The sequence below is a fragment of the Phyllostomus hastatus genome, unplaced genomic scaffold (assembly GCF_019186645.2).
Source record: "Phyllostomus hastatus isolate PE091 unplaced genomic scaffold, TTU_PhHast_1.1 phas_scaffold_60, whole genome shotgun sequence".
NCBI classification, from domain to species: Eukaryota; Metazoa; Chordata; class Mammalia; order Chiroptera; family Phyllostomidae; genus Phyllostomus; species Phyllostomus hastatus.
In genome coordinates, this window is record NW_025334038.1 from 6,994,953 (window position 1) to 7,020,918 (window position 25,966).

Genomic DNA, 25,966 nt, shown 5'->3' on the forward strand with positions numbered 1-25,966 from the left:
TGCAACAGTGTGGATGGAACTGAAGGGCATTATGCTAAATAAAGTAAGCCAGCTGGTGAAAGACAACTACCATACAATTTCATCTTTAAGTGGAACCAAATCAACAAAACAAGCAAGGGAAGTATAACCAGAGACACTGAAATAAAAAACAAACTGGCAGTAAACAAAGGGCAGGGGCGAGGAAGATAACAGTAGAAAGAAGGGGAAGGGTTATGAAGGAACATGTATAAAGGACTCATGGACAAATCCAAAGGGACAAGGGATTGAGGGTGGGAGGTTGGGGTGGGTTGGGTGGGGGCAAGTTGGTGGGAAAATGGAGACAACTGTATTCAAACAACAATAAAAAATTATAGAAAAGATTAAAAAAGAAGCAGAAAACAAACTCTGCTTGGTATCAAATAACCTTAGTATAAAGTAGTCTTAAAGTGTTGCAATACTTCACTATAGTTTTCTCAGAAGGAAATGCACACTGAAGACTATACATAGACTCATGTTTATATTCACTTTGATATTTACAAACCTGTAGAGTACAAGTCATGTAGTAGACTGCACATGCATGTCCTATGTGGAATACATTTTTATAATAGAAAAACTACTTTACAGAAAAAATAAATACATAAATAAGTTTGTATATTTGCAATTAGTATATAAGGTTGCCATAGTATAATTTTAAGTATTCAGTTGACCAAAAAAGTCCGTTTTGTTTTTTCTGTAAAATAAAAGACATCCTTTTCATTTTCACCAATAACTTTATTGATTTGGATATTTTGAGCATTTTGGCTATTTCCTGCATGATATAACATTGATTGTTCTCATTTAATGTCTCAGTTTGATTGCTATCAACTTCAACTGGTCTACAGTAGAGCACTATCCAGTGAGAAACCTCCAGCATGCAACTGTGTAAACCACTTTTGACATATTCGATCATCGAAGCACCTTCTCCTTACACTGCACAAATCTTTTTTTGCATTTTTGTACATTTTTATCTTTTTTGAAATAATAAAGTATACTTTTCCATAAATGTTGCCTATATTCTTCCATCTTCAATATTAAAATGGTTACACAAAAATTCACCAGTTTTGATGAGTTTGTTTTCAAATGCATGCTAATATGACGACTGCCACAATACCATCTAACAAAATTGTTTAGAATGAAATTAAAAACACCTGAGCACTACTAGAGATATCTTACAGGGGTAAAAAAACTGGCCAACCCAATACTTTTAATATAGATTAAACTTAATTTAAACTTTGATAAAAGTACAATGTAACATATAAATCATATAGAAATAAAAAACATTTTTGGTAATTTGGAGAACAGATACTCTAATGGAATACTTTTGTAAGCACTTCTCTAATTTTGGCATAAATGATACATTTTTGACAGTATAATACTTTGAAATATAATACTCTAAAAAAGGGGGTCAGCCATAGTAATGATTAATTATATTTTTAACCTGCCCTGGCTGGTGTAGCCCAGTAGATTGAGTGCAGGCTGTGAACCAAAGGGTCACCGGTTTGATTCCCAGTCAGGGCACATGCCTGGGTTGCAGGCCAGGTCCCTAGTGGGGGGGGCCATGTGAGAGGCAACCACACATGTTTCTCTTTCTCTCTTTCTCCCTCCCTTCCCCTCTTTCTAAAATAAATAAATAAACAAATAAGTAAAATATATTTTAACTTAATTTTCAATTCTCTAAGGTATGAATCAGGAATAAGAGATGTCATAATTTCAATAGCCCTTTCTGTGTATATATTACTGGGAGGGGAAAAACATAAAATACACGGAATAATTTGTCTGAACGTTACAGGAAACATGGGTGTAAAGCAGTTATCATAACATCCCACCCATCACTGCACTGAGAGTGTTCTCATTCTCCAGGGGTCAGTACCAAGCCTGTTTCTCTCTGGCCCTCTATCTCCTTTTGACTTTGAACAAAAGGAGCATTGTCTGTCTTTCATCCCAGTAATGGCAAAGATGATGGGAGAAGGCTCCTTTTTTAGGGCAAATACAGAAAAAATTAGAAACATTAACTCCAGCCCTGGCTGGTGTAGCTCAGTGGATTGAGGGTGGGCCACTAACTAAAGTGTCACAGGTTTGATTCCTAGTCAGGGTACATACCTGGGTTGCAGGCCACAGCCCCCAGCAACCACACACTGATGTTTCTCTCCCTCCCTTCCCTCTCTAAAAATAAATAAATAAAATTTTAAAAAAACATTAACTCCATCATTCTATAAGAAAATTCATTGATATGTTGGCATACTTAACTTTGATATTTTTGTACATGCATGCAAAGCAATTGTGCATATACCATGCCTTTAATTCTGTATTCTACTAATTTTGCTTAACATTTAATTCTGAGCATGTTCATGCATCATTAAGTTTTTTGAAAACATCAGTTTTAGAGTTTATAGTATTTCACTAAATAGATATGAAATAATTTATTTACTACATATCTACTTTTGGACATTTAGTATTTATTCAGTACTCTGTCCTCAAATTATGTTACAATAAAAAATAATTATCTTCTAAAAATTTCTTAGCTATGAATTTATCTGCATCTTATTTAAATATCGGCTTTGTTTATGATTATAAAAACAAAAAATATGAACTAGAAAATAAAATGTGTTAAAAGTCTGATTCTGAGCAGAGTACAGACTAATAGGTGAGTAATAACACTATCAGAGTCACAACCAGCTCCCTGTGCACAGATGTCCAACAGCTTCGGCAACACATCCACTCTGAATTAATAGACAAAAATTCTAACATGAAAAGTAGTGTCAAACAAACAAACAAGGCGAAAATAACAAGCTGAGTTCACTTGATTTCCTAATTTTGAGTCTAATTGCCTAGGTTATAAGTCCCTCTAAATATTGTAAATGTTAATATTGATATATCATTTGCAATTATTTGTTTTATATTTATTTCATGAAGAAACAGTGAATTTTCACTTTCAATGTCCTAGTTACAGTTCATCAAAATGAGACTGCCAAAGGCATTTAAATAAAATATCAGGTGTCCACAGCATTTCTAAAAGCAGTATGTAGGATCCCTATGATTTGAGTACCATAAGTCTCCAGACTTTTGCTTTTTAAAATTTACATACTTTCTTACCTTTACTTTTTTTACCCTTATCTTTTTTAACTTTGCTTTTTACATATTTTGCTTAATTAATTTTCACTGTACTTCTAACTATAGGAACTATTATTCTCAGTTTACATGAAGAAACCAAGCCTCAGAGGGCTTAAAAAATTGCTGGAAAGCCTTGGCTTTTCTCACTTTAATGTGTTTCTATTCCCCCACATCATAGTGTCACACATTATTTAAAGATAACAGGTTTAAATATCTATGTCAGGATATCAGGTGGAAGATAAGTCCAATTAGTTCCAACATCAGAGCAATAAGAACAATATTAAATCCAGAGCTTCACACATTATAAGTCATCCCAGTTAGCCATTTTTACAAAGGCATGTGCAACTCCCATGCTGGGGGACATTGAAAAGGGCAGGTTTGTAGATATCTGAGAAAATCTATGCACACTATGACAAAAGAACTAAAATGAATCCTCTGCTGATTATGGATCACTTGAACTCATCTTTATACATCAAAAATATATAATAGCTTATCTCATTTGCTAACTAAACTGTTGAGCATTAGCTGGGTCTAGACAGGGTGCTGATTGCTGGGGTGACACAAATGTGGATGTAATATGATCCCTATTCCTCCAGGTGTACTTATGAGGAGCTGGGCTAAGAGTGATGTTGGCACCCTATAGCCAGCTGAGAGGTACTGGCCACTGGTACACAGTGGTGTGAGTTAAATGGAGAGTAAGAACTTAGAAACTCTCATAGCAATTTAACATCATTACATGATCTAAACCCATGGCAAATAGACTACGTGCACTGAGCAGATGAACAAGTGGAAGAGCCAGTAACAGACTATACACAGTAGAACCTTGCTACATGATGTTATAATTTAACATTCATATGTCCACTGTAAACCAGATGCATTTAAAATCCAAAATCTATTTTTGATCAAAAAATAATTTAAATAGGATGACAGCTAAAGTGGGGTAAGTTAGGGGTTAGAGGGATTGAGCAAAAAGGAAAACAGACTCATGGACATGGACAACAGTGCAGTGACTGCAGAAGGTAGTATAAAGGGAATAAATGGTAATAGAAAAAATATAATAAAAAGAAAAAAGAAATGGTCTACAGGATAAATTTTGAAATTGGCTACTGATAAATAGTTGAAAATAAGATTTAAAATACAGTGTTACTAGATTCATTTTTGAATAAAAGCCTAAAATGGACATCCTGCGATTACTAAAATTGCTTTACAATCTCTTCTTCCATTACTATCTTCTTTATATTGGAGACTGATTTCTTGTCTACCAAGAGTGTTATTAACATAAAAATAGAAGCAGCTAGATAGATGTTATCCTCTGTGAGTAGTGCTATCATCAATCTAACCTGGATATATTACCTAAAAACTTAATCAGTAAACTCACTTATTACATTAAAACCTTTAAATACTGATACTCCAGTTCCTGGTCAAAATCTGAGAATTGGCATTTAATGTGAATAATCACTATTTCAATATTTGTTTAATTCTTATTAGGAAAAATGTTTATGAGCATAATAGCAATCTCATTTAATTGTCTATAAACACTTTCAAAGTAATATTTGAAATCCTTTTATTATTTCCTTAAATTATGTTTCAACTTAGTATATTTTTGAAATATAATTTTAGATCTGTTGAACAGAGTAAGATACAATGTGGGCTATATTTGGAATATGTTATTTTATCTTTTTAGTAATTCATTTTTACTGTATTTTTTAAAGTATTGATTTATTACTCTCACTTTACTTTATACTCTGACCTCCCACAAGCTCACTGCTTTCTAGATCCAAATCACAATCCTCCCTCCCCCCAACAAGACTCTATCTTTTTTCTGCCCCTTCTAAAAACTGGCTAGTTGTGTGAAATATCCCAGTTAAAACTATACTTATCCAAAGGATCTCCTATCTCTTCTCTGTGGGTTGGTACTTTAAATACCATAGAATACACTCACACTGTCTTAAACCACTTACCTTCTCCCTCCAACTGATCACAAAAAAGAGTAGGTGTGGCCGGTGAACATCAGTATTCCTGCTGGAAGAGGAAACCCACCAACAAAAGAACCACCAACAGATAGCAATGGAAGAAGGTGAAGGAGGGAGTGGAAGCAACACTAACCTCAACCAAGAACACATCTGGAAATACAACTAAAATGTACAGAAATTACTCAGAACAAACAACTGAATAAGAGCAAGAGAGAATACTCAAAACCTCATACACACAGAAGAATCAGCTTAAAAACAACCTGTCCACACATGCACAACAGAATACAACATGTGGTAGACAGAGTGACCCTCAGTTAATCAGCTGGAGGGGAGGACCCACCAGAGAAAGACCCAACAACAATCAAAACCCAAAGACATACAGAGAGCAAACATAAATGACAGCCCAAGACCAGAGAGCTAAGGAGATCAAGGAGCTGCACCACTGAATCTCACAGGTCTTCTGCCACAGAAGTTCACACCATAAACCCAGAGAGTCAGAATAGATCAATTTAAGAAGCAGCACCTAACAAAAAGAGTCTCACAAACAATGGGAAGACAAAGAAACAATCCCCAAATGAAAGGAAAGTATGAAGCCTCAGAAAGAATGGGTGGGCTGGGATCAGAGTAAAGGACAGAAAACTGTACTTGAACAATGATTAAAATAAAAAATAAAAAAATGAAACAAAAAATGCTAAATAAAATATAGGCAAGTCAACTATCAGATATTGAGTTCAAAGCAATAGTTATCAGGAAGCTTAATGAGCTCACAATGAATTACCAGAAACGACAGGGAAACTACAATGAACTCACTGCAAACTATATCAACATGAAAAAGGAAATAGAAACTATCAACAAGGGCCAACAGGAAATGAAGATGCAATTTCTGAACTGAAGAACACAATAGAAGGAATCAAAAGCAGGCTAGATGAAGCAGAGGATCCGATCAGCAAGCTGGAGGACAAGGTAGAAAAGAACATCCAGAAAGAGCAAGAAAAGGAAAGGAGACTCAGAAAGAGTGAAAAGGGGTTAAAGAAAATGCAAGACAACATGAAATATAATAATATCCATATAATAGGGACACCAGAAGGAAAAGAAGTGCAAGGGATAGAAAACCTGTTTGAAAAAGTAATGAGGAAAACTTCCCTAATTTGATGAGAGATAAAGTCACACAAATCCAGGAAACACAAAGAGTCCCAATCAAGAGGAACCCAAAGAGGCCCACCTTAAGACACATCATAATTAAAATGGCAAAATTCCAAGACAGATAATCTTAATGGCAGCAAGAAAAAAACAGGAAGATAAAAGGTAGCCCCAATAAGACTAGCAGCTGCCTTCTCAATGGAAAGGTTCCACACCAGAAGGGAATAATAAGAAATATTCCAAGTAATGAGAACCAGAGGCCTGCAACCAAGACTACTTTATCCGGCAAGGCTCTCAATTAAAATGGAAGACCAAATAAGGAACTTTCTAGACAAAAGAAGCCTCAAAAAACATACCTCCACCAAACCAGCCCTGCAGGAGATGCTAAAGGATCTGCTTTACGAACAGGAAGAAAAACAATGAGAGTGAGAGAAACACAGGTATGAAAAAACACCAATGAATAAGTACCTATCGATAATAACCTCAAACATAAATGGATTAAATGCATCAATCAAAAGACATAGAATAGCTGAATAGATGAGGAATCATGACCCACACATATGCTGCCTACAAGAGACCCACTTCAAGATAAAAGACCTACTGAAACTGAAGGGCTGAAGACAAACATTCCAAGCAAATGGACAGGAAAAAGAAGCTGGAGTAGCAATACTCATATCAGACAAAATGGACTTCCAAAAAAGAGCCATAAACAGAGAACCAGAAGGTCACTTCATAATACTCAAGGGAAGAATCCACCAAGAAGACATAAACACTGTAAATATATATGCACCCAACATAGCAGCCCCCAAATACATAAAGAAAATCTTGGAGAACTTCAAGAAAGATATTGACAGCAACTCAATTACAGTAAGGGATTTTAACACCCCACTGTCAAAAATGGATAGATCGTCCAAACAAAATATCAATGAAGATATTGGCACATTGAACAATGTCCTAGAGGAAATGGACTTAACTGATATATAGAGGGCCTTTCATTCCAAAGCAGCAAAGTACACATTCTTTTCAAATGCACATGGAATTCTCAAAGATAGACCACATGATAAGACACAAAACAAACCTCAACAAATTCAAGAAAACTGAACTTTTATGAAGCATTTTCTCTGATCACAAGGAACTGAAACTTGAAACCAACTTCAAGGAGAAAAAAAAACCCAAACACTGAAACTCACGGAGATTGAATAGCATGCTATTAAACAATGAATGGGTCAAGAATGAGATTAAGGAAGAAATCAAAAAGTTTCTGGAAACAAATGAAAATGAACTCACAACAATCCAAAATTTATGGGACACAGTGAAGGCAGTCCTGAGAAGGACATTCATAGTGGTACAGGCCTACCTATAAAGACAGAAACATTTTGAAAACCAACCCAACCCTACACCTACAAGAAATTGAGGAACAACAACAAAGACAGTCCAGAGCAAGTAGAAAGAAGGAAATAATCAAGATTAGAGCAGAATTAAATGGCATAGAGACTAAAAGCACAATTCTAAGGGTCAATGAACCCAGGAGCTTGTTTTTTGAAAAGATAAACAAAATCTATAAGCCTTTAAGTAGGCTCATCACAAAAAAAGAGAGAGGACCTAAATAAACACAATCAGAAATGAAAGAGGAGAGATTACAATAGATACCACAGAAATACAAAGGATTGTAAGAAATTACTACAAAGAACTATATGCCAAGAAATTGGAAAACTTAGGTGAAATGGACAAATTTCTAGAAAAACAGAATCTTCCAAAACTCAATGAAGAAGAAGCAGAAAGCCAGAACAGACCAATAACAGCTGTTGAAATTGAAGCAGTAATCAAAAAACTCCCCACACACAAAAGTCCTGGACCAGACAGTTTCACAAGAGAATTTTACAAAGCATTTAAGGAAGAGCTAACACTCATCCTTCACATATTATTCTAAAAAATTCAAGAAGATGGAAGACTCCCAAACTCTTTTCATGAAGACAGCATCATCCTAATCCCCAAAACAGATAAAGCTATAACAAGAAAGAAAACTTCAGGCCAATATCACTGATGAACATAGATGCTAAAATCCTCAACAAAATATTGACAAACCGCATCCAGCAATATGTTAAAAAGATCATGCACCATGATCAAGTGGGATTCATCCCAGGGATGCAAGGATAGTACAATATTCACAAATCAATAAATGTAATACATCACATAAAACGAAAGACAGACATCATGTGATCATATCAACAGATGCAGAAAAAGCATTTGATTAGGTACAGCACCCATTTATGATATAAACACTTATCAAAGTGGGAATAGAGGGAGCATTACTCAACATAATAAAGGTCATATATGAGAGACGTACAGCTAACCTCATACTCAATGGGCAAAACTTAGAGCTTTCCCACTAAGATCAGGAATAAGACAAGGATGCCTGCTTTCAACACCCCTATTCAACTTACTATTGGAAGTCCTCGCCACAGCAATCAGAAAAGAAAAAAAAATAAAAGGTATCCAAATTGGAAAGGAGAAAGTAAAACTGTCATTCTTTGTAGATGACATGACAGTGTACATAAGAAATCCTATAGACTCCACCAAAAAACTACTTGACCTAAAAAGCAAATTTGCCAAAACAGTGGGATACAAAATCAGTATTCAGAAATCAAGACATTTTTGTGCACCATCAATGAAATATCAGAAACAGAAATCAGGGGGGGAGGGATACTATTTGATATAGCAACAGGAAAAATAAAGTACCTAGGAATAAACCTAACCAAGGAGGTAAAAGTCCTGTACTGTACTCAGAAAACTATACAACACAGAAGAAAGAAATTAAGGAAGACACAAACAAATGGAAGTGTGTACCATGTTCATGGATTGGAATAATTAATATCATCAAAATGGCCACTCTATCCAAAGAGATTTATAGATTCAATGCAATCCCTATTAAAGTACCAATGACATATTTCACAGATATAGAAACAACATTTCAGAAATTTATATGGAACCATAAATGACCCTTAATAGCTGCAGCAATTTTGAGAAAGATGAACAAAGTAGGAGGGATAACAATACCTGATATCAAACTGTATTACAAATCCACAGTCATCAAAACAGCCTGGTACTGATATAAGAACAGATACATAGACCAATGAAACAGAAGAGAGAGTCTAGAAATAAACCCAAGTTTCTATGGTCAATTAATATTTGACAAAGGGGGAAGAACCATAAAATGGAGTAAAAATAGACTCTTCAACAAATGGTGTTGGGAGAACTGGACAGCTACATTCAAAAAAATGAAACCCAATCACCAACTTACACCATAGACAAAAATAAATTCAAGGTAGATAAAAAAGACTTAAATATATGTTGTGACACCATAAAAATACTAGAGGAAAACATCAGCAGGAAAATCTCAGACATTCCATGCAGCAACATCTTCACAAATATGTCCCCTAAGGCAAACGGCATAAAGGAAAGAATAAACAAATGGGACCTCATCAAATTAAAAAGTTTGCATGGCTAAAGAAAACAAGAGTAAAAAGAAAAGAGAGCCAACTACATGGTAAAACGTATTTGCCAATGATATCTTGGACAAGGCTTTGATCCCCAAAATATATAAGGAACTCACACAACTCCACTCTAGGAAGACAAAAATAAAACATAAAAATGGGCAAAGGACCTGAACAGACACTTCTCCAAGGGGGACATACAGAGAGCCTGGAGACATATGAAAAGATGCTCAGCATCACTAGCCATCAGAGAGATGCAAATTAAAACCACAATGAGATACCACTTCACACACATCAGAATGGACAGCATAAACAAATCAACAAACATGTGGTGGAGAGGATGTGGAGAAAAGGGAACCCCAGTGCATTGTTGGTGGGAATGTAGACTGGTGCAGCCACTGTGAAAAACAGTATGGAATTTCCTCAGAAAACTAAAAATGGAACTGCCTTTTGACCCAGCAATCCCACTGCTGGAATTATATCCTAAGAGCCCTGAAACACCAATCCAAAAGAACATATGCAACCCCAATATTCATGGCAGTACAATTTATAATAGCTAAGAAAAATATGCTTATACATCCTTCTTTTAGGGAGTGTATATGTTACCATTATATGGATGTACATGGGGAGATAAAGACATTATTGAACTATTCAGGATGAAATTATAGCAATAAGATGTGTGACAGTGAGATGTAAGAAGCAGTTGATATATGTATTAGATATTGAGAAAGATATCTGAAAGTGAAAGAAGGAAAGAAGGTAGATTTTATACTTAACCATAGTGATTAAAGCAGGCTCCACCTCTTTTCAGTTGTGCCTTTGGACAAGTATTTTGTTTAAAAATCAATTTTCTGGGGTTAATAATTTTAACATTGTATGCTTATCATATGAGTTATGTACATAAAACATTTGATTAGTTAATCATCAAATATATGTAGGGGAGGCAGACCTCAGGGATCCTTGGAAATTTTGTAGATCTCCCCCAGCTCTAAATAGGAAGAAGCCGACTCTTTTACACAGATTGGCCCTTCCTATGCACACATAGTCTCAGGAGATGGAGCCATAAACAGTGAATTCTTTGGTACCTCCAGACAGGTAGCCTGATGCCAGTTACATACATCTGACATTGGACCACACCCAAGTGGACCCAGAACCAACACAATCAGTGGTATGCTTCAGATCACACCAGAGTCTGACCCAACTAGTCACACAAGCAGCAGACCCAAAGTAAGAGTGTGGCAGACAACAGGTCCTGCTGGGAACATCTCTGTCTTGGGATGCACCCCCAGAGCAGCCAACTCATACATGATTATCAAGGTTTATCCTTAGAGTCATCCAGCCTGAAGGGTTAACTCCAACCATGAGATAAACCAACATTTAAGACTCAGCTATTACAGAAAGGTGCACATAACCCACAAGAAACATTCTTGGAGAATTCGGGTCAGGTGATATGAAAGACTGTGCCGTTGAGACCAACAAGACACCTTTATCACAAAACCATCATGATAAATTTGTAAGTCATAGCAGGTCTACCTAATAAACAGAGATGAAATACACAAAGAAATATGCCCCAAATGTAAGAATAAGAGAAATCCCAGATAAAGCATTAAATGAAATGAAAGCAATCAAGATACCAAATGCAGACTTTAAAATAATGTTTATAAGGATGCTGAAGGACCTTAGGAGAAGAATGAATGATGTCAGTGAAAACTTAAGCAAAGAGATAGTAAATGTTAAAGAGGACATAAAACCCTAAAAAAGAACCAGTCAGACATGAAGAATACAATATCTAAAATGAAGAATACACTAGAAGGAATCAATGGTAGGTTAAATGAAGTAAAGGATTCAATCAGTGATTTAAAGGACAAGATAACAGCAATCACCAAAGGAGAGCATCAAAAAGAAAATAAAAATTTTTTTTTAAATAGGAGAGTCTAAGGGGCCCCTGGAATAACATCGAGCATAAAAACACCTGCATTACAAAGTTCCCAGAAGAAGAGAGTAAGCACGGGAAGAAGGACCTGCGTGGTGATTGTGAAGGGAGGGTGGTAGGTGGAGTTGGAATAGGGTACAGGGAGGATAAATGGTAATGGAGAAAACACAATACAAATTAAAATTTAAAAAAGTAATTGTTGATGTTTTAAAAAAAACATTAAAAAAGGTTGAGAACTTCTCTAATCTGGTGAAGGAAAATGTCACAGAAATTCATAAAGTACAAAGAGTCCCAAACAAGATGAACCCAAAGAGGCCCAGAGCAAGACACATCATAATTAAAATGTCAAAGGTTATAAACAAATAGAGAACCTTAACAACAGCAAGGGAAAGAGAGTTATATACAAGCAAGTTCCCATAAAGTCATCAGCTGATTTCTCAACAGAAACACTTCAGGCCAGAAAGGACTAGCATCAATAATTCAAAGTGATGAAAAGCAAGGACCTACAACTGAGACAACTGTATCCAGCAAGGCTATCATTTAAAAAAGAAAGTAACACAACAGTTAGGAGTGCAAAAGTACTTTGATTACCAAGGCAGGGTAACTGTGAAAGTGAGAAATCATTTGCTGTCTAGGATGTGCTTCAGTTCTGGGAGTAAAGTCTCAAAAATAATTAATTTATCAGTTAATTAATTAAGTAAGCAAATTGCAGGCAAAATAAAGAGCTTCCATGGCAAAAAAAAAAAAAATGTTAAAGGTGTTCATTATCCAACCAAACCAGTATTGCAAAAAAATGTTAAAAGGCTTGATTTAAAAAGAAGAAATATATAGAGAGAAAAACATTGGCATAAAGATTAAATGGCAATAAATAACTATAAATAATCTTAAATATAAAAAGATTAAAGGTTCCAATAAAAAGACATTGGTAGCTTAATGAATGAGAAACCATGACCCATGTACATGTTGCATACAAGAGACCCACCACAGAACAAAAGATTCACGTAGGCTGAAAGTGAAGGAGTGAAAGAAAATATTTCATGGAAATAGAAGCAAAAAAAAAAAAAAACTGGATTAGCAATACTTATATCATAAAAAATAAACTTCAAAACAAAGGCCATAAAAGGAGACCAAAAAAGGTCACTATACAATATTATATAAATCAATCCAATAAGAGGATATAACCCTTGTAAACATATATGCACTGATATAGGAGCACCTAAATATATACAGAAAAACTTGATGGAGATTAAGGGAAAGATAGACAACAATACAACCACAGTGGGGGATTTTAATACCCCACTGACATCAATGGATAGATCTTTCAGACAAAAAAATCAACAAGGCAACAGCGGCCTTAAAGAACACATATCAGATGGATTTTATTGATACTTACAGAACATTACATCCAAAAAAGCAGAAATACATTCTCCTCAGGTGTACATGGAACATTCTCAAAAATAGATAACATGTTAGTACCCAAAATAAATCTTAATAAATTCAAGAAGACTGAAATCATACCAAGAATCTTCTCCAATCACAAAGGTGTAAAACTAAAAATCAATTAAAATTTAAAAAAAACATTCAAACACATGGAGGTTAAATAACAAGCTATTAAACAATGAATGAGTTAACAATGAGATCAAAGAAGAAATTAAAAGTTACCTGGAGACAAGTGAAAAGGAACACACAACAACCCCAAATCTGTAAGACAAGTGAAAGCAATCCTGAGAGGGAATTTCACAGCATTGCAGGTCTGCTTCAAGAAGCAAGAAAAATCACAAATAAAGATCTAACCCTGCCCTGGCTGGCATAGCTCAGTGGATTGAGCGCAGGCTGCAAACCAATGTGTCACAGGTTCGATTCCCAGCCAGGGTACATGCCTGGGTTGCAGGCCATGAGCAACCGCACATTGATGTCTCTCTCTCTCTTTCTTTCTCCCTCCCTTCCCTCTCTAAAAATAAATAAATAAAATTTAAAAAACAAACAAACAAACAAAAAAACCCTTCTCTATAAAAAAAAAATGATTTAACCTTACACCCTAAAGAATAAGAGCAACAAAGCCCAGAGTGAGCAGACAAAAAGAAATAATAAAGGTTAAAGTGGAAATAAATGACATAAAGACTAAAAAACTACAAAGATCAATGAATTCAAGAGGTAGTTCTTTGAAAAGATAAACAAGATCGACAAAATTTTAACCAAACTCATCAATAGAAAAAAAGGAGAAAGAACTCAAATAAATAAAATCAGAAATGAAGGAGGAGAAGTAACAACTGACACCACAGAAATACAAAGCATGGGAAGAAAATACTATGAAGAAATATCAGGTCTGTTCAGAAAGTATCCAGCCATGTAATATGAAATACACACACACACACACACAAACACACACATATACACACACACACACTGAAGAAGATACAAGAAGCATTGTACATAGGATAATGACACCTCAGTCCCATTAAAAGTAAGCATCTTGGAACCTCACACAGTTCTCCCAATTGCCATCAGCTGTCCCATCATATTTTCCTGAACCTCATCAAAGTTCTGAAATATCTTCTTTTTCAAAGGTGATTTTAGTTTTGGTAAAAGCCAGAAGTTGCATAGTGCCAAATCTGGGCTATAGGGGGACTGAGTCACTTGAGTGATTGATGTTTTGCCAAAAAACTCTACACAAGATGTGATGCATGAGCAGGCACACTGTTGTGATGAAGCTGCCCATCACCACTTGCCCATACCTGTGTTCTTCTGAATCATCCAAATAGTTTCTGTGGAGGAATGATCAAGCTTAATACAAAATTTGAGGCAGATTCCTAGCTCTACTCACTCAGTCATGTTGAATGCCATAGCCACACACTACACTTGCTCACTCAACAGCATCTACTGCCCCCACTGACTAGTACAGTGAAGTCATTATTCACAGATGCACAATCCAGTCCACTCTCCTTGGCTGCCAGCTCACATAGATGTCATGCAAATTACTCTCGTTATATTAATACTTGCTGGATTTTTTCTGACATACCGCATATATGCCAATGCTGGACAAGCTGAGTAAAATGGATAAACTCCTAGAAACATACACTCTTTTAAAACTGAATCAGGAAGAATCAGAAAATCTGAATAGACTAATTATAACTAATAAAATGAAGTAGTAATCAAAAAACTCCTAGCAAACAGCAGTTATGGATCAGTAAATATAAGTTGTGAAACCATAAAACTCCTAGAAGAACCCTGGCTGGTGTAGCTCAGTAGATTGAGTGCGGGCTGGGAACCAAAGTGTCCCAGGTTCGATTCCCAGCCAGGGTACATGCTTAGGTTGCAGGCCATAAACCCCAGCAACCTCACATTGATATTTCTCTCTCTCTCTCTCTATCTCCCTCCCTTCCCTCTCTAAAAAATAAATAAATAAAATAAAGTCTTCCAAAAAAAAAAAAAAACTCCTAGAAGAAAACACAGGCAAAAATTCAGACATGTCTCATAGCAATACTTTTGCCAATATATCTCCTTGGGCAAGAGAAACAAAGGGGGAAAAAACACATGAGACTACATCAAACTAAAAATCTTTGCACATCAAAAGAAACCATCAACAAAATGAAAAGGGGGAACACACTGAATGAGAGAACTTCTTTGCCAATGATAAATCTTATAAGGGGTTAATTTCCAACTATATAAAGAACTTACACAACTCAACACCAAAACAAAACAATCCAATTAACAAATGGGCAAATTGGTATTGCTGTGTCAAAAGGCAGATACATTTTTAGTTTTCTGAGGAAATTCCATACTGCTTTCCACAGTGGCAGCACCAGTCTGCAATCCCACCAACAGTGTACTACGGTTCCCTTTTCTCCACATCCTCTCCAGTCCTTTTTGTTTGTTGCTTTGTTTATGACGGCCATTCTGACTGGTGTGAAGGGGTATCTCATTGTGGTTTTAATTTGTATCTCTCGGATGGCTAGTGATGCTGAGCATCCTTTTATGTCTCCAGGCTCTCTGTATGCCCCCCTTGGAGTAGTGTCCGTTCAGGTCCTTGGCCCATTTTTTGATTTTTTTTTTATCTTCCTGGAGTGGAGTTATGTGAGTTCTTTATATATTTTGGAGATCAAACCATTGTCTGAGATATCACTGGCAAATATGTTTTTCCATATAGTTGATTCCCTTTTCATTTCACTACTGTTTTCTTTAGCCATACAGAAGTTTTGTTTTTTTTTTAATTTGATGATGTCCCATTTTTTTTATTCTTTCCTTTATGTCCCCAATGTTCATAGCAGGACAATTTACAATGGTCAAGTGCTGGAAGCAACCTAAATGCCCACAAGTAAATGAGTGGATAAAAAAACTGGTACATTTATATAATGGAATACTATGCAGCAGAAAGAAAGAAAGAACTTGTACTTTTTTTGCGACAGCATGGATGGAACTGGAGAGCAAGTGCTAAGTGGAATAAGCCAGACAGTAAAAGACAAATACCACATGATTTCACCTATAAGTGGAACCTCATCAACCAAACAAATAAGAATGCAAAATATAACTGGAGACATTGAAATAAAGAACAAACTGACGGTAACCAGAGGAGAGGAGAGAGAGGGATAATGGGGGAAAACTGGGGGTGGTCCATCAAGGAACATGCAGGAAGGACATATGGCAAAACCAAAGGGGGCAGGTTTGAGGGTGTGAGGGGGGATCGGTGGGGCAGGGGGCTGTGGTGGGGTGAAAATGGAGCCAACTATACTTGAAGAACAATAAAATAAAAGAAATTGGCAAAGTACTTGAATATACACTTCTCCAAACAGGACATACAGATGAATAAGAGACAAATGAAAAAATATTCAATGTCAGTAATCATCAGAGAAATGCAAATGAAAACCAAAATGAGATGTCACCTCTCTCTTGTCAGAATGGCTATCATCAATAATTCAACAAACAACAAGTCTGCCAAGGATATGGAGAAAAGGGAATCCTCATCCAGTGTCAGTAAGAATGCAGACTGGAACTGCCTTTTGACTCAGTAATCCCACTTCTGGGAATATATCTAAAAAAATTATCTAATCTGAAACACTAATTCAAAAGAATATGCATACGCTGTCTTTGTTGCAACATTATTTACAATACTGAAGATCTTAGAAACATCCCATGTCCCCATCGGTAGATGATTACATAAAAAATTGTGGTATATTTACTAAGTGGAATAATACTTAGCTGTAGAAAAGAAGGAAACCTCACTTTTAAGAAAGTGTGGACGGACCTGGGGATTATTATGCTAAGTGAAATAGGTCATTCAGAGAAAGACTAATATCATATGATCTCATTTATATGTGAAATCTAATGAGCAAAATAAACTGACAAATAAAATGGAAACAGTAGCCTGGATACACAGAACAGAATGACAGCTGTCAGAGGAGAGGTATGTTGTGGGGCTGGAAGAAAGAAAGCAAAGGGATTAAACTAAGAGACATACACACAGAGACAAAGACAACACTGTTGCCACAGCCAGAGAGAAAAGGGTGTGGGGGTAAGGAGATGTAGGCAAAGGTGGGATAAATGAAGATGGAAAGAGACTGCTTTAGGCAATGGATGTAGAATGCAGTATGCAGATATTTTGTTGAGTTGTACAACTGAAACCTGCATGGCTATGTGAACCTATGTCATGCCAATAAATTCAATTACAAAAAATATATGTGGGGAAATGACTAATTCTAAACAAGATGGACTTTCAGGTTTCAAGGTGACATAACTAGGAGAAGATGCTATAAAGGTGGAGATTGAAGCATATGAACAGATATGGGGGCAGACAGTTTTTTTGCTAATCATTAACGTGAGTATTCATCAAAGGCTGCAATGACATTCACAAGTATTTTATTTAAGAATCAGCATAATAAATGACATCTCTGCACTGCCATCTACCTATGGTGACTTCCAAGAAGTAAACAAAGCTTCCAAATAAGCTTAACTTAGACTTTCTCAAGAGACTTACGTACTAAGAAAACCTGGTGGGACATCTCACGAGAAGGAAGAAAGACCTCACATTTTGTATTGAGATACAATCTGTGATAATGAGGCCAAGGTTACACATTCTGTTCATATAGTTCTCCTGCATTTCCTGGCTATGTGAGGAACCTGTAAACTTTCCAAGTATCTATCTAGTCACTGCTAGGAAACTGATCTGGGTTGGATAAGAGGAGCTAATAAGCATAAATCTATACCCCCACTGGAAAAGCAGCCCAATGCACACAATGTGCTGACAGTGAGTCGATTTCTTCAGTGGTATTTATAAAGACTGCAAGCCTCTGAGAGCTAAGATTCCATTTATGCTGTTTACAGGGTTGTTTTTATGTACTATTTTAAATAAATAATACAGTTCCTATGTTTCACCTAGAATGTAATAATAACACTGTGGCCTTTCCCCAGGATGTTTTCACAAGGTCAGGATTACCAATAGTTAATAAAGAAATTGTTTAAAAATGATTAAAATTATTAACTCCAAATATATGATTTTGGTATCTTGTGAGGTGTTAGAGTAGAATGTGTGTCCTAGATAACGTAATGGCTTAATATAGCATGCAGTTCACTGCTTAAATATCCATGCAGTTCTTTGGCATTTCAGTGCCAAAGTGTCATTTATACATGAGTAAATGTCTCCTTAAATAATCCAAGCTAACCTGAGAAGCTAGAGGGGGCCCATGATTTTTGCTTGCTTTCCAAAGTCAAAGACAACACATTTCTATAGCTTGGCCAAAATCATGGTGAACAAAACAGAATGTTATTCAGTATTTCAAATCTAATGGCTCACATTTTTTCATACTTTTGTTGTCTTCTTCTCCAACAGAAAATAATTGTTAGCAAGTTAAAAGATGACTTACTAAATTACTATAGCACATTAGGAGAATGATTGATGAGAGATCTGAGTATTAGAACAATGTTTGGTAATGATATCTCCTTTTTATTAACCTTCCTTAGTCATAGTGCTCATCTGAAATAATTATAGTGCAAAGGCAACAACATGGAAATGCCTCAATTTATAAATGATTCCAATGTAATATACAAATAAATTAATAAAATTGCTATCTTACTTTCTCTACCTATAATACCAGTGATTTTCAACTTTTTTCATCTCATGGTGCACATAAACTAATTACTAAAACTGTGTGGCACACCAAAATATATACTTTTTGCCAATATGACAAAAATAGGTATAATTTTGATTTAGTCACACCAAATGACTACTGTTGTGTTGGCTGTTGTTGTCATATTTTTATTTGACAATCTAAGGGAAATGAGGTCAGAGCCCCTGACTAAATAATTAGGTATTGCATGTTTTAAACATTCTTGTGGCACACTGGTTGAAAAATCCTGCATAATACCATCACCACAATACACACTTATCCCCAGCTGATTTCAACTGAAACTTAGTTTATTGAAGAACAGCATAGAGCTTCAATTAAATGCATTCATTCATTTATTAAAAAAAATCCTGAGTACCTGCTTATCTCCAGGAACTGTAACAATGCTAAGTAAACAGTATGATTTGTCTCCTGCCCTCATGAATTAAGTTGCTTTCTTTTTATAGCTTCCATAAATTACCATTTAATTTGCAGGCATAAATGCACTTAATTAGAGTATTAGGGAAGAATGGACTGTAAGTGTGATAATCATTATTAGATAAAAGGCAAAGCTCCTTTTATCTATCATAAAATAATCTACTCTGTGCCTTGAAAACAAGCAAATATATTATGCCTAAATAAATTGAAGGGCAAAGATTAATAGCTATCTGACTACAGTGATTAATATGGTCAGGCAAATTGCCACAGTCAAGGAATTAAAACCTGACTTTCTGTTCACCAACACATTGCTTCTGACTGGATTACTTAATCACTTTCCCTACCTACCGCCTTCCACAAATACAAACCAAAGTTCATGGAGACACTCAGTGATTATATTTTTGGTTATTTCTTTAGTAATCAAAATTCTTTTTAAAACTATTTTAAAATAATAAAATCAAAAATAACCTGAAGAAAGCTGAGGTGGTTCCTTTAGCATGGCAGAAAAAGACAAAGTATAATATACTTCCATGTCTTTTCTAAATCATTTCAACTTTGCAAAGAGGCTCTATAATCTATAGCACTAGGATTGAAAGTCAAAGCCCCCAAGAAAGAAATAATAATAACAATAATAATTTGTTTGCTAAATTTCAACTACATACATAGGCAGTCTCTCAAAAATCTATTACTTTACACAAGAAAAACAATCCAGAGAAATGCTGAAGATGTAACACATGTTTAAAGTCACAAGACTAATAACATTCATGAAGGAACCCCCAATACTGAAACAATTGGTCTGATGTTTGTAGAATATTTCCATTGATGACCTATCTTAGGAAATGGTTTCCTCTCACGTGAGCCTAGATATTTCTGATTAAATGGTATACGTAATCTTTGAAGAATAATGTTTACTAAAATATTAACTACAAATACCATTATTTACTTTGATTTTAATTATGCAGAACTCAGAATAAATATAACATATAGAAAGGTACACACATACCATTGATCCATCGAGCTTCTGGATCATGAAGCACAAAGTCTTTCCTGAAAAGGTCTTCTAAAGATAATCGGGTTTCTGATGAATTTGTTAGTTCATCTAAAATGAAAATAAATCTTATATTAGGCAGGTATTTCATGTTGAATTTTTAAAACTGATGAATCACAAAAATTCAAATATTTAGCTTCAAAATATGTTAAGTAGATAAGATTACAAAGTGATAATTTAAACATGGGTTTTGGCATTTGAAGTCTGCCTGTTTCATAATACTTTTCAAACATTAATTTTTTTTACATTAAAATTGCCTTGATGCAGTACAAACGTAATAGATTGATCCCTGGTTACATATTGATGAATAATGTGAAAGCACTTAAAAATCCCTTTTGCATATTGTGTTCCCAAGGGCATAATTTTCACTGTTTTATCATAATCCAGGTAATTAGTTTTAAAAATGACTTTGACATATTCTCTTTAATGATAAATTCACATTGTAAATACCAAGTGTGAGAGAGCTGAGGACTCTGAATATATACAATTAAGAAAACTTCCAATCTCAGAAGAAAGTTCACCAAATTATTAGAATAAATACCAGTTCCACCAAATACCAGCCAATAAATAAGTCAATTTAAAGGATAAAAATATAAAATGCAAATAATGCAATACCAGAAAATTCATGAAAAGCACATATTTGTCTTATCCCTGACATATAAACTAGGTGTACTCCCCTTTTAATTCCAAAATCTAGGATATTCAAAGAAAATACTGTTTAAGTATCAGAAGTAGGCATAGCAAACAATTTTAGACAGCAAGAAGCTATGGACAGGTTAGCAATATTTCATTTTCTTTGAAAAATAATAGCATTGTTTATTTACTGTACAAAATCTTTGTTACCTTCAGTTCTGACCTTCACTCTGATTGAAAATAAAATGTCAAAGGTACATACTAACCTCATTAGGAACTGTTTTTTAAAAGCTCAGCACGTATTACAGAAAGTGCTTTGTTTCTTCCAGCTTGAGAGCTGGGCCAAAGAATCAAATGAAATTCCTTCTAACATCAATCAACAACCATGTATGTAACCCACAAATTAAATGCTAAGGATCAAATAAAAAATGTTACTAGTAGATATAGTGCAAATTGTTTGATTCCAAGCTAGTAAAAGACCTTGTGATCATTTATAGATTTGTAAAACAAAATGCTCCATTTAACAGTCTGACGCACCAAAATTTGTACTTTTTTCATTCATTGAACAAATACCAGAACACTTAATTTTCAAGATATTAAATGAAGTACTGTAAGGTGCTGGAGACATATATATGTCCTGCTCTTAGGGGTTCACACTCGCAAAGTGTGGGAGAATATGACAGATATCAGAATAGGGATACAGAGGGCTGGATGAGTCCAGAGAAAGGGAGGGAAATATGTTGCAAAAGCAATTTAAAAAAGCACTAGATAAAAATAAAATGACTAATTTTCATCCACTGCTGTTAGCAATAAAAACTAGCACACACACTTTGGAAGACAGTTTGACAGTTTGTTACAAAAGTAGACATAAAAGCCAGCAATTGCACTCCTCTGTATTTTCCCAAATGAGTTGAAGACTTATGGCCACATATAAATCTGCACACAGATATTTAGATCAGCTTTATCCATAATTGTGAACATTTAGAAGCAAACAACATGTCCTTTAATAGGTGAATGGGTAAACGGTGGTATATTCAAACAATGCAATCTTATGCAGTAATAAGAAATGAGCTATCAACTACAAAAATACATGGAACAACCTTAAATGCATATTACTAAATGAAAGAAACCAATTTGGAAAAATATATGCAGTGTATGACTTCAATTATATGACATTCTGTACAAGGCAAACTATAAAACACTAACAGCAGTGATTGTAATAGTAACACATGTCAGGATACATTTTTCCAAATTCATAGAAAATACAACAGCAAAAGTGAACTCTAATGTGAGGTATGGACCTTGGCAGATAATGATGTGTCAGTGCAGTTTATTTGATTGTAACAAACATGTAATTCTGGTTTGGGACGTCAATAGTGCCAGAGGTCTTACCTTGTGTGAGGGCAAGGGGTGAATGGAAAACCTCTATCTTCAACTCAATTTTTCTGTGAACCTAAACTTTTCTAGAATATAAAGTCTATGATTTTGTTAAAATTAAATGGCTTGGACATTACAGGTTTCAAAAGAAAGATAATGGGAATTGTAGGGACAAGAGAAGAAACATTTTAGATAAAATAATGAGTAGTTGTTATTTTAACAAACAAAAAACACTTGATTCTAGACTTCATTTTTCTGTCATAGTAGTTTGGGATTTTAATCAAAAGAGCTAATTTCATTAGAGTTTCAGAAATATAGTTATTATATGAGGTACCTTAATAAAAGCAGTTTTTGGTATAGACAAGTTTCAAAATTTTAAGTTTCCTGAGATTATATGTAATGTGTCATCATTTTGTCTAATCCAACCCTTTCAACTCTTAGAGAATAATTCAGCATATCTACTTGAGATAGATTCATTTATATACACAAAAGTGAGGGGTAAGAATATAACTTTATTTCAGGGGAATATATTATGTTAACACAATCTATTACACAAATGATCCTTGCCTAATGAAATTAAAAATCAACTGTATGTAGTATATATAAATATCCCTTATATACATATATCTGTTTCTCTTTCAAAATTTTTTTCTATATCTAGGTAAATTTCACATATTTTGTTTCCTGTATATTTTAGGCAGATATAAGCATTAAAAAATACCTTGTAAGGCAAATGCACCACAGCAAACAATATTATTTTCAAATAAAATTTCAAATTACATTTCAGTAATTCTCAAACATTCATAATTTCATTTGAGCTTTAAAGTCAACTTCAAGTGATCAAATTAATAATTTTATAAAACAGCACAATATATACATGGTAAATTGGAAAACTTTAAACACTTTATTATATTAAGGTATTTCATGCAGAATTACTTATTCCACTCTCATTTTATGTTCATTAATATATTTAATCTTCAATTATCACATAGATCCTTTATATTTTCCTATTAAATACAATCTTAAGAATATGGTTTAATTGTAAACAGAACATTTTCCATTCTCATTTTAAATGATAAGCAGCTAATGACTGTTTATCATATAAGACTTTCCTTAAAATTGCAATGGTAATTAATTGATCCTATTTTTTATATATTCAATTATATCATCTAAAATATTTATTCCTTCCTCCCCAGTGTTTAAGAATTCATGTATGTATATCATATATATAAAACACTCAGGTAACTGTAAATTCACATGCAGTTGTGAAAAGATCCTTTATACCCTTCATCCAATTTCTCTCAACAACATGCATTTCTTGAATAATTATATCACAAAAAGAAATTGATACTCTGTATCAACTTTCTCCAAATTTCACCAGTTTTACATATATGTATTTGTATATGTATGAGCATGCATGTGTGTGTGTTTAGCTCTATGTACTTGTATCTCATATGACAAGCAACAGACAGGACACAGCAAAGTTCCATCCCCAGCTCTCCTGTGCTGCACTTGTACCACCACAGCCTCCTTCCTCAACCCTTGACAATGACTGATCTGTTTTCCATCTCACCATTTTGTAAATTCAAGAATGGTATGTAAATGAAATAAAATGTCACTTTTTGAGACTGGCATTTTTTAACCAGTATAATTCTCTTTGAGATCCATCCTGGTTGTCGAGTGTATCAATGCTCCACTCCTCCACTATTGCTTAGTAACATTTCAGGGTGTACATGCAGCAGTTTGTTGAATCACTCACTGTTGAAGGGCATCTGTGTTATCACTTGTCCTTTTGGGTTGTTATGAATAAAGCTGCTATGAACACTTTTATAGATTTTTTTGTGAACATAAATTTCCCTTTTTTGGGACAAATGCCAATGTATGCAATTGCTGTGTCACATGGTAAGCACATGGTTAGTTTTGTAAGAAAATGTTATATGCTTTTTTAGAGTAGTTGTACCATTTTACATTATCACCAGCAATGTAGAAATATTCCAGTTTCTCTTCATTCTTGACATAATTTGTTTTATTTTTTTAAAGATTTTATTTCTTTTTAGACAGAGGGGAAGGGAAAGAGAAAGAGAGGGAGAGAAACATCAATGTGTGGTTGCCTCTTACACTCCCCACACTGGGAACCTGGGCTACAACCCAGGCATGTGCCCTGACTGGGGATCGAACCAGCGACCCTCTGCTTTGCAGTCTGGTACTCAATCCACTCAGCCACACGAGCCAGGGGAATTTGTGTTATTTTTTAATTTAAATATTCTGATATTCATGTAACAATATTCCATGTGTTTTTAATTTAAAATTCCCTAGTTAGTGAACATCTTTTAATGTGCTGATTTGTGATCTACATATCATCTCCAGTGAATTGTTTGTTTATGTCATTTGCCAAATTTCTAATTGGATTGTTTCTGTTGGTGTGTTCATTTGCTTGTTTACCTTCTGAGTTTGGAGAGTTCTTTATTCCATACACAAATAATTTGTCATACATGTCAGTTTTTAAAATCTTCACTTAAGGATATTTTTTCCCACTGCTTTTACACAGAGAGGAAAAGAGGGAGGAAGGAAGAGAAAGAAACATTAATGAAAGAGAGAGAAACATCGATTGGTTGTCTGCTGTACATGCCAAACCAGGGATGGTATGTACCTGGACAGGGGATTAAAACTGCAACCTTGGTATGTGCCCTGAATAGGAATCAAACCCACAAACTTTTGGTTACAGGAAGCTGATCCTACCAGTTGAGCCACACAGGACAAGGCTAAATTATGCATTTGATGACAAAGGAAAAATGCTTTACCCACTTCTACATACTGAACATTTTCTCCTGTATTTTTTATTTCTAAAGGGGTCAAATTTCGTATTTTATGTATTGAGTCCCTGATCCATTTTGAGTTACTTTTGTATATAGTGCCAGGGTTAATTTTAGGTTCATACATTATTTTATTGTATTGACTATTGGATAGCCAATTGCTCTAGTACCAGCTGTTGACAAGTATTTATTTCATTTTAGTGAATGATTTCATTAGCTTAAATGTCAAAACAGTATTCAATAATAATAGTGTTAGTATTTTTCATCTATTATGGCAGCATGTTTACTACTTCATTATTTAATAAGTTTTTTTTCACAATTTGGGGAAGAGATTACTTGCCATGCTAATGTAAATTCTTTTTAAACCTACTTTATCTTTTTTTATTGTTCAAGTACAGTTGTCTTCATTTTTCCTCCATCATTTTCCCCCATATAAATAGTTTTTATTCCTGTGTTACTTAAATATCTACTTGAAGTTATTACTATGTCATAATACACTTTCAGCTGCTTTTATATAAACATATTTCCCCTCTACGGTGTTCATGTAAAAATTGTATAAGTGAAATTTCCAATTCTAACCACCCTCTATTTACATATATAATACAACTGTGCATGGTGACTTATGATTATTTTTATATTGCTATATTAATATGCTAAATGGTTGTTTAGCTAAACAGTTATTTAGCATTTGTACTTGTGTTGATGAATGAATTACATGATCCATGGTTTTTCCACTTTGCATTTTATTGATCTGTTAACATTTTAATATTTTTAAATTTTTATTCATTTTCTGTTATCTGACATTGTTTAATAATTTTAATAATGAGGATTTTTATTTTAACTCCAATTGTCCCCAGAACTTACTTTAAAATAACTCATTTAAGTAATTAT

The 25,966-nt window shown here is 34.6% G+C and overlaps 1 protein-coding gene across 4 annotated transcripts in view; it reads right to left on the minus strand.

Moving 5' to 3' along the window:
• DPP10 (dipeptidyl peptidase like 10) overlaps positions 1–25,966 on the minus strand; it is a 715,620-nt gene that overhangs the window by 496,554 nt on the left and 193,100 nt on the right. For all 4 annotated transcript variants that reach the window (XM_045826271.1, XM_045826270.1, XM_045826272.1 and 1 more), the window contains one exon: positions 20,208–20,303. In XM_045826271.1, the coding sequence (XP_045682227.1) occupies positions 20,208–20,303 (96 nt within the window). The remainder of the gene's footprint in view (positions 1–20,207; positions 20,304–25,966) is intronic.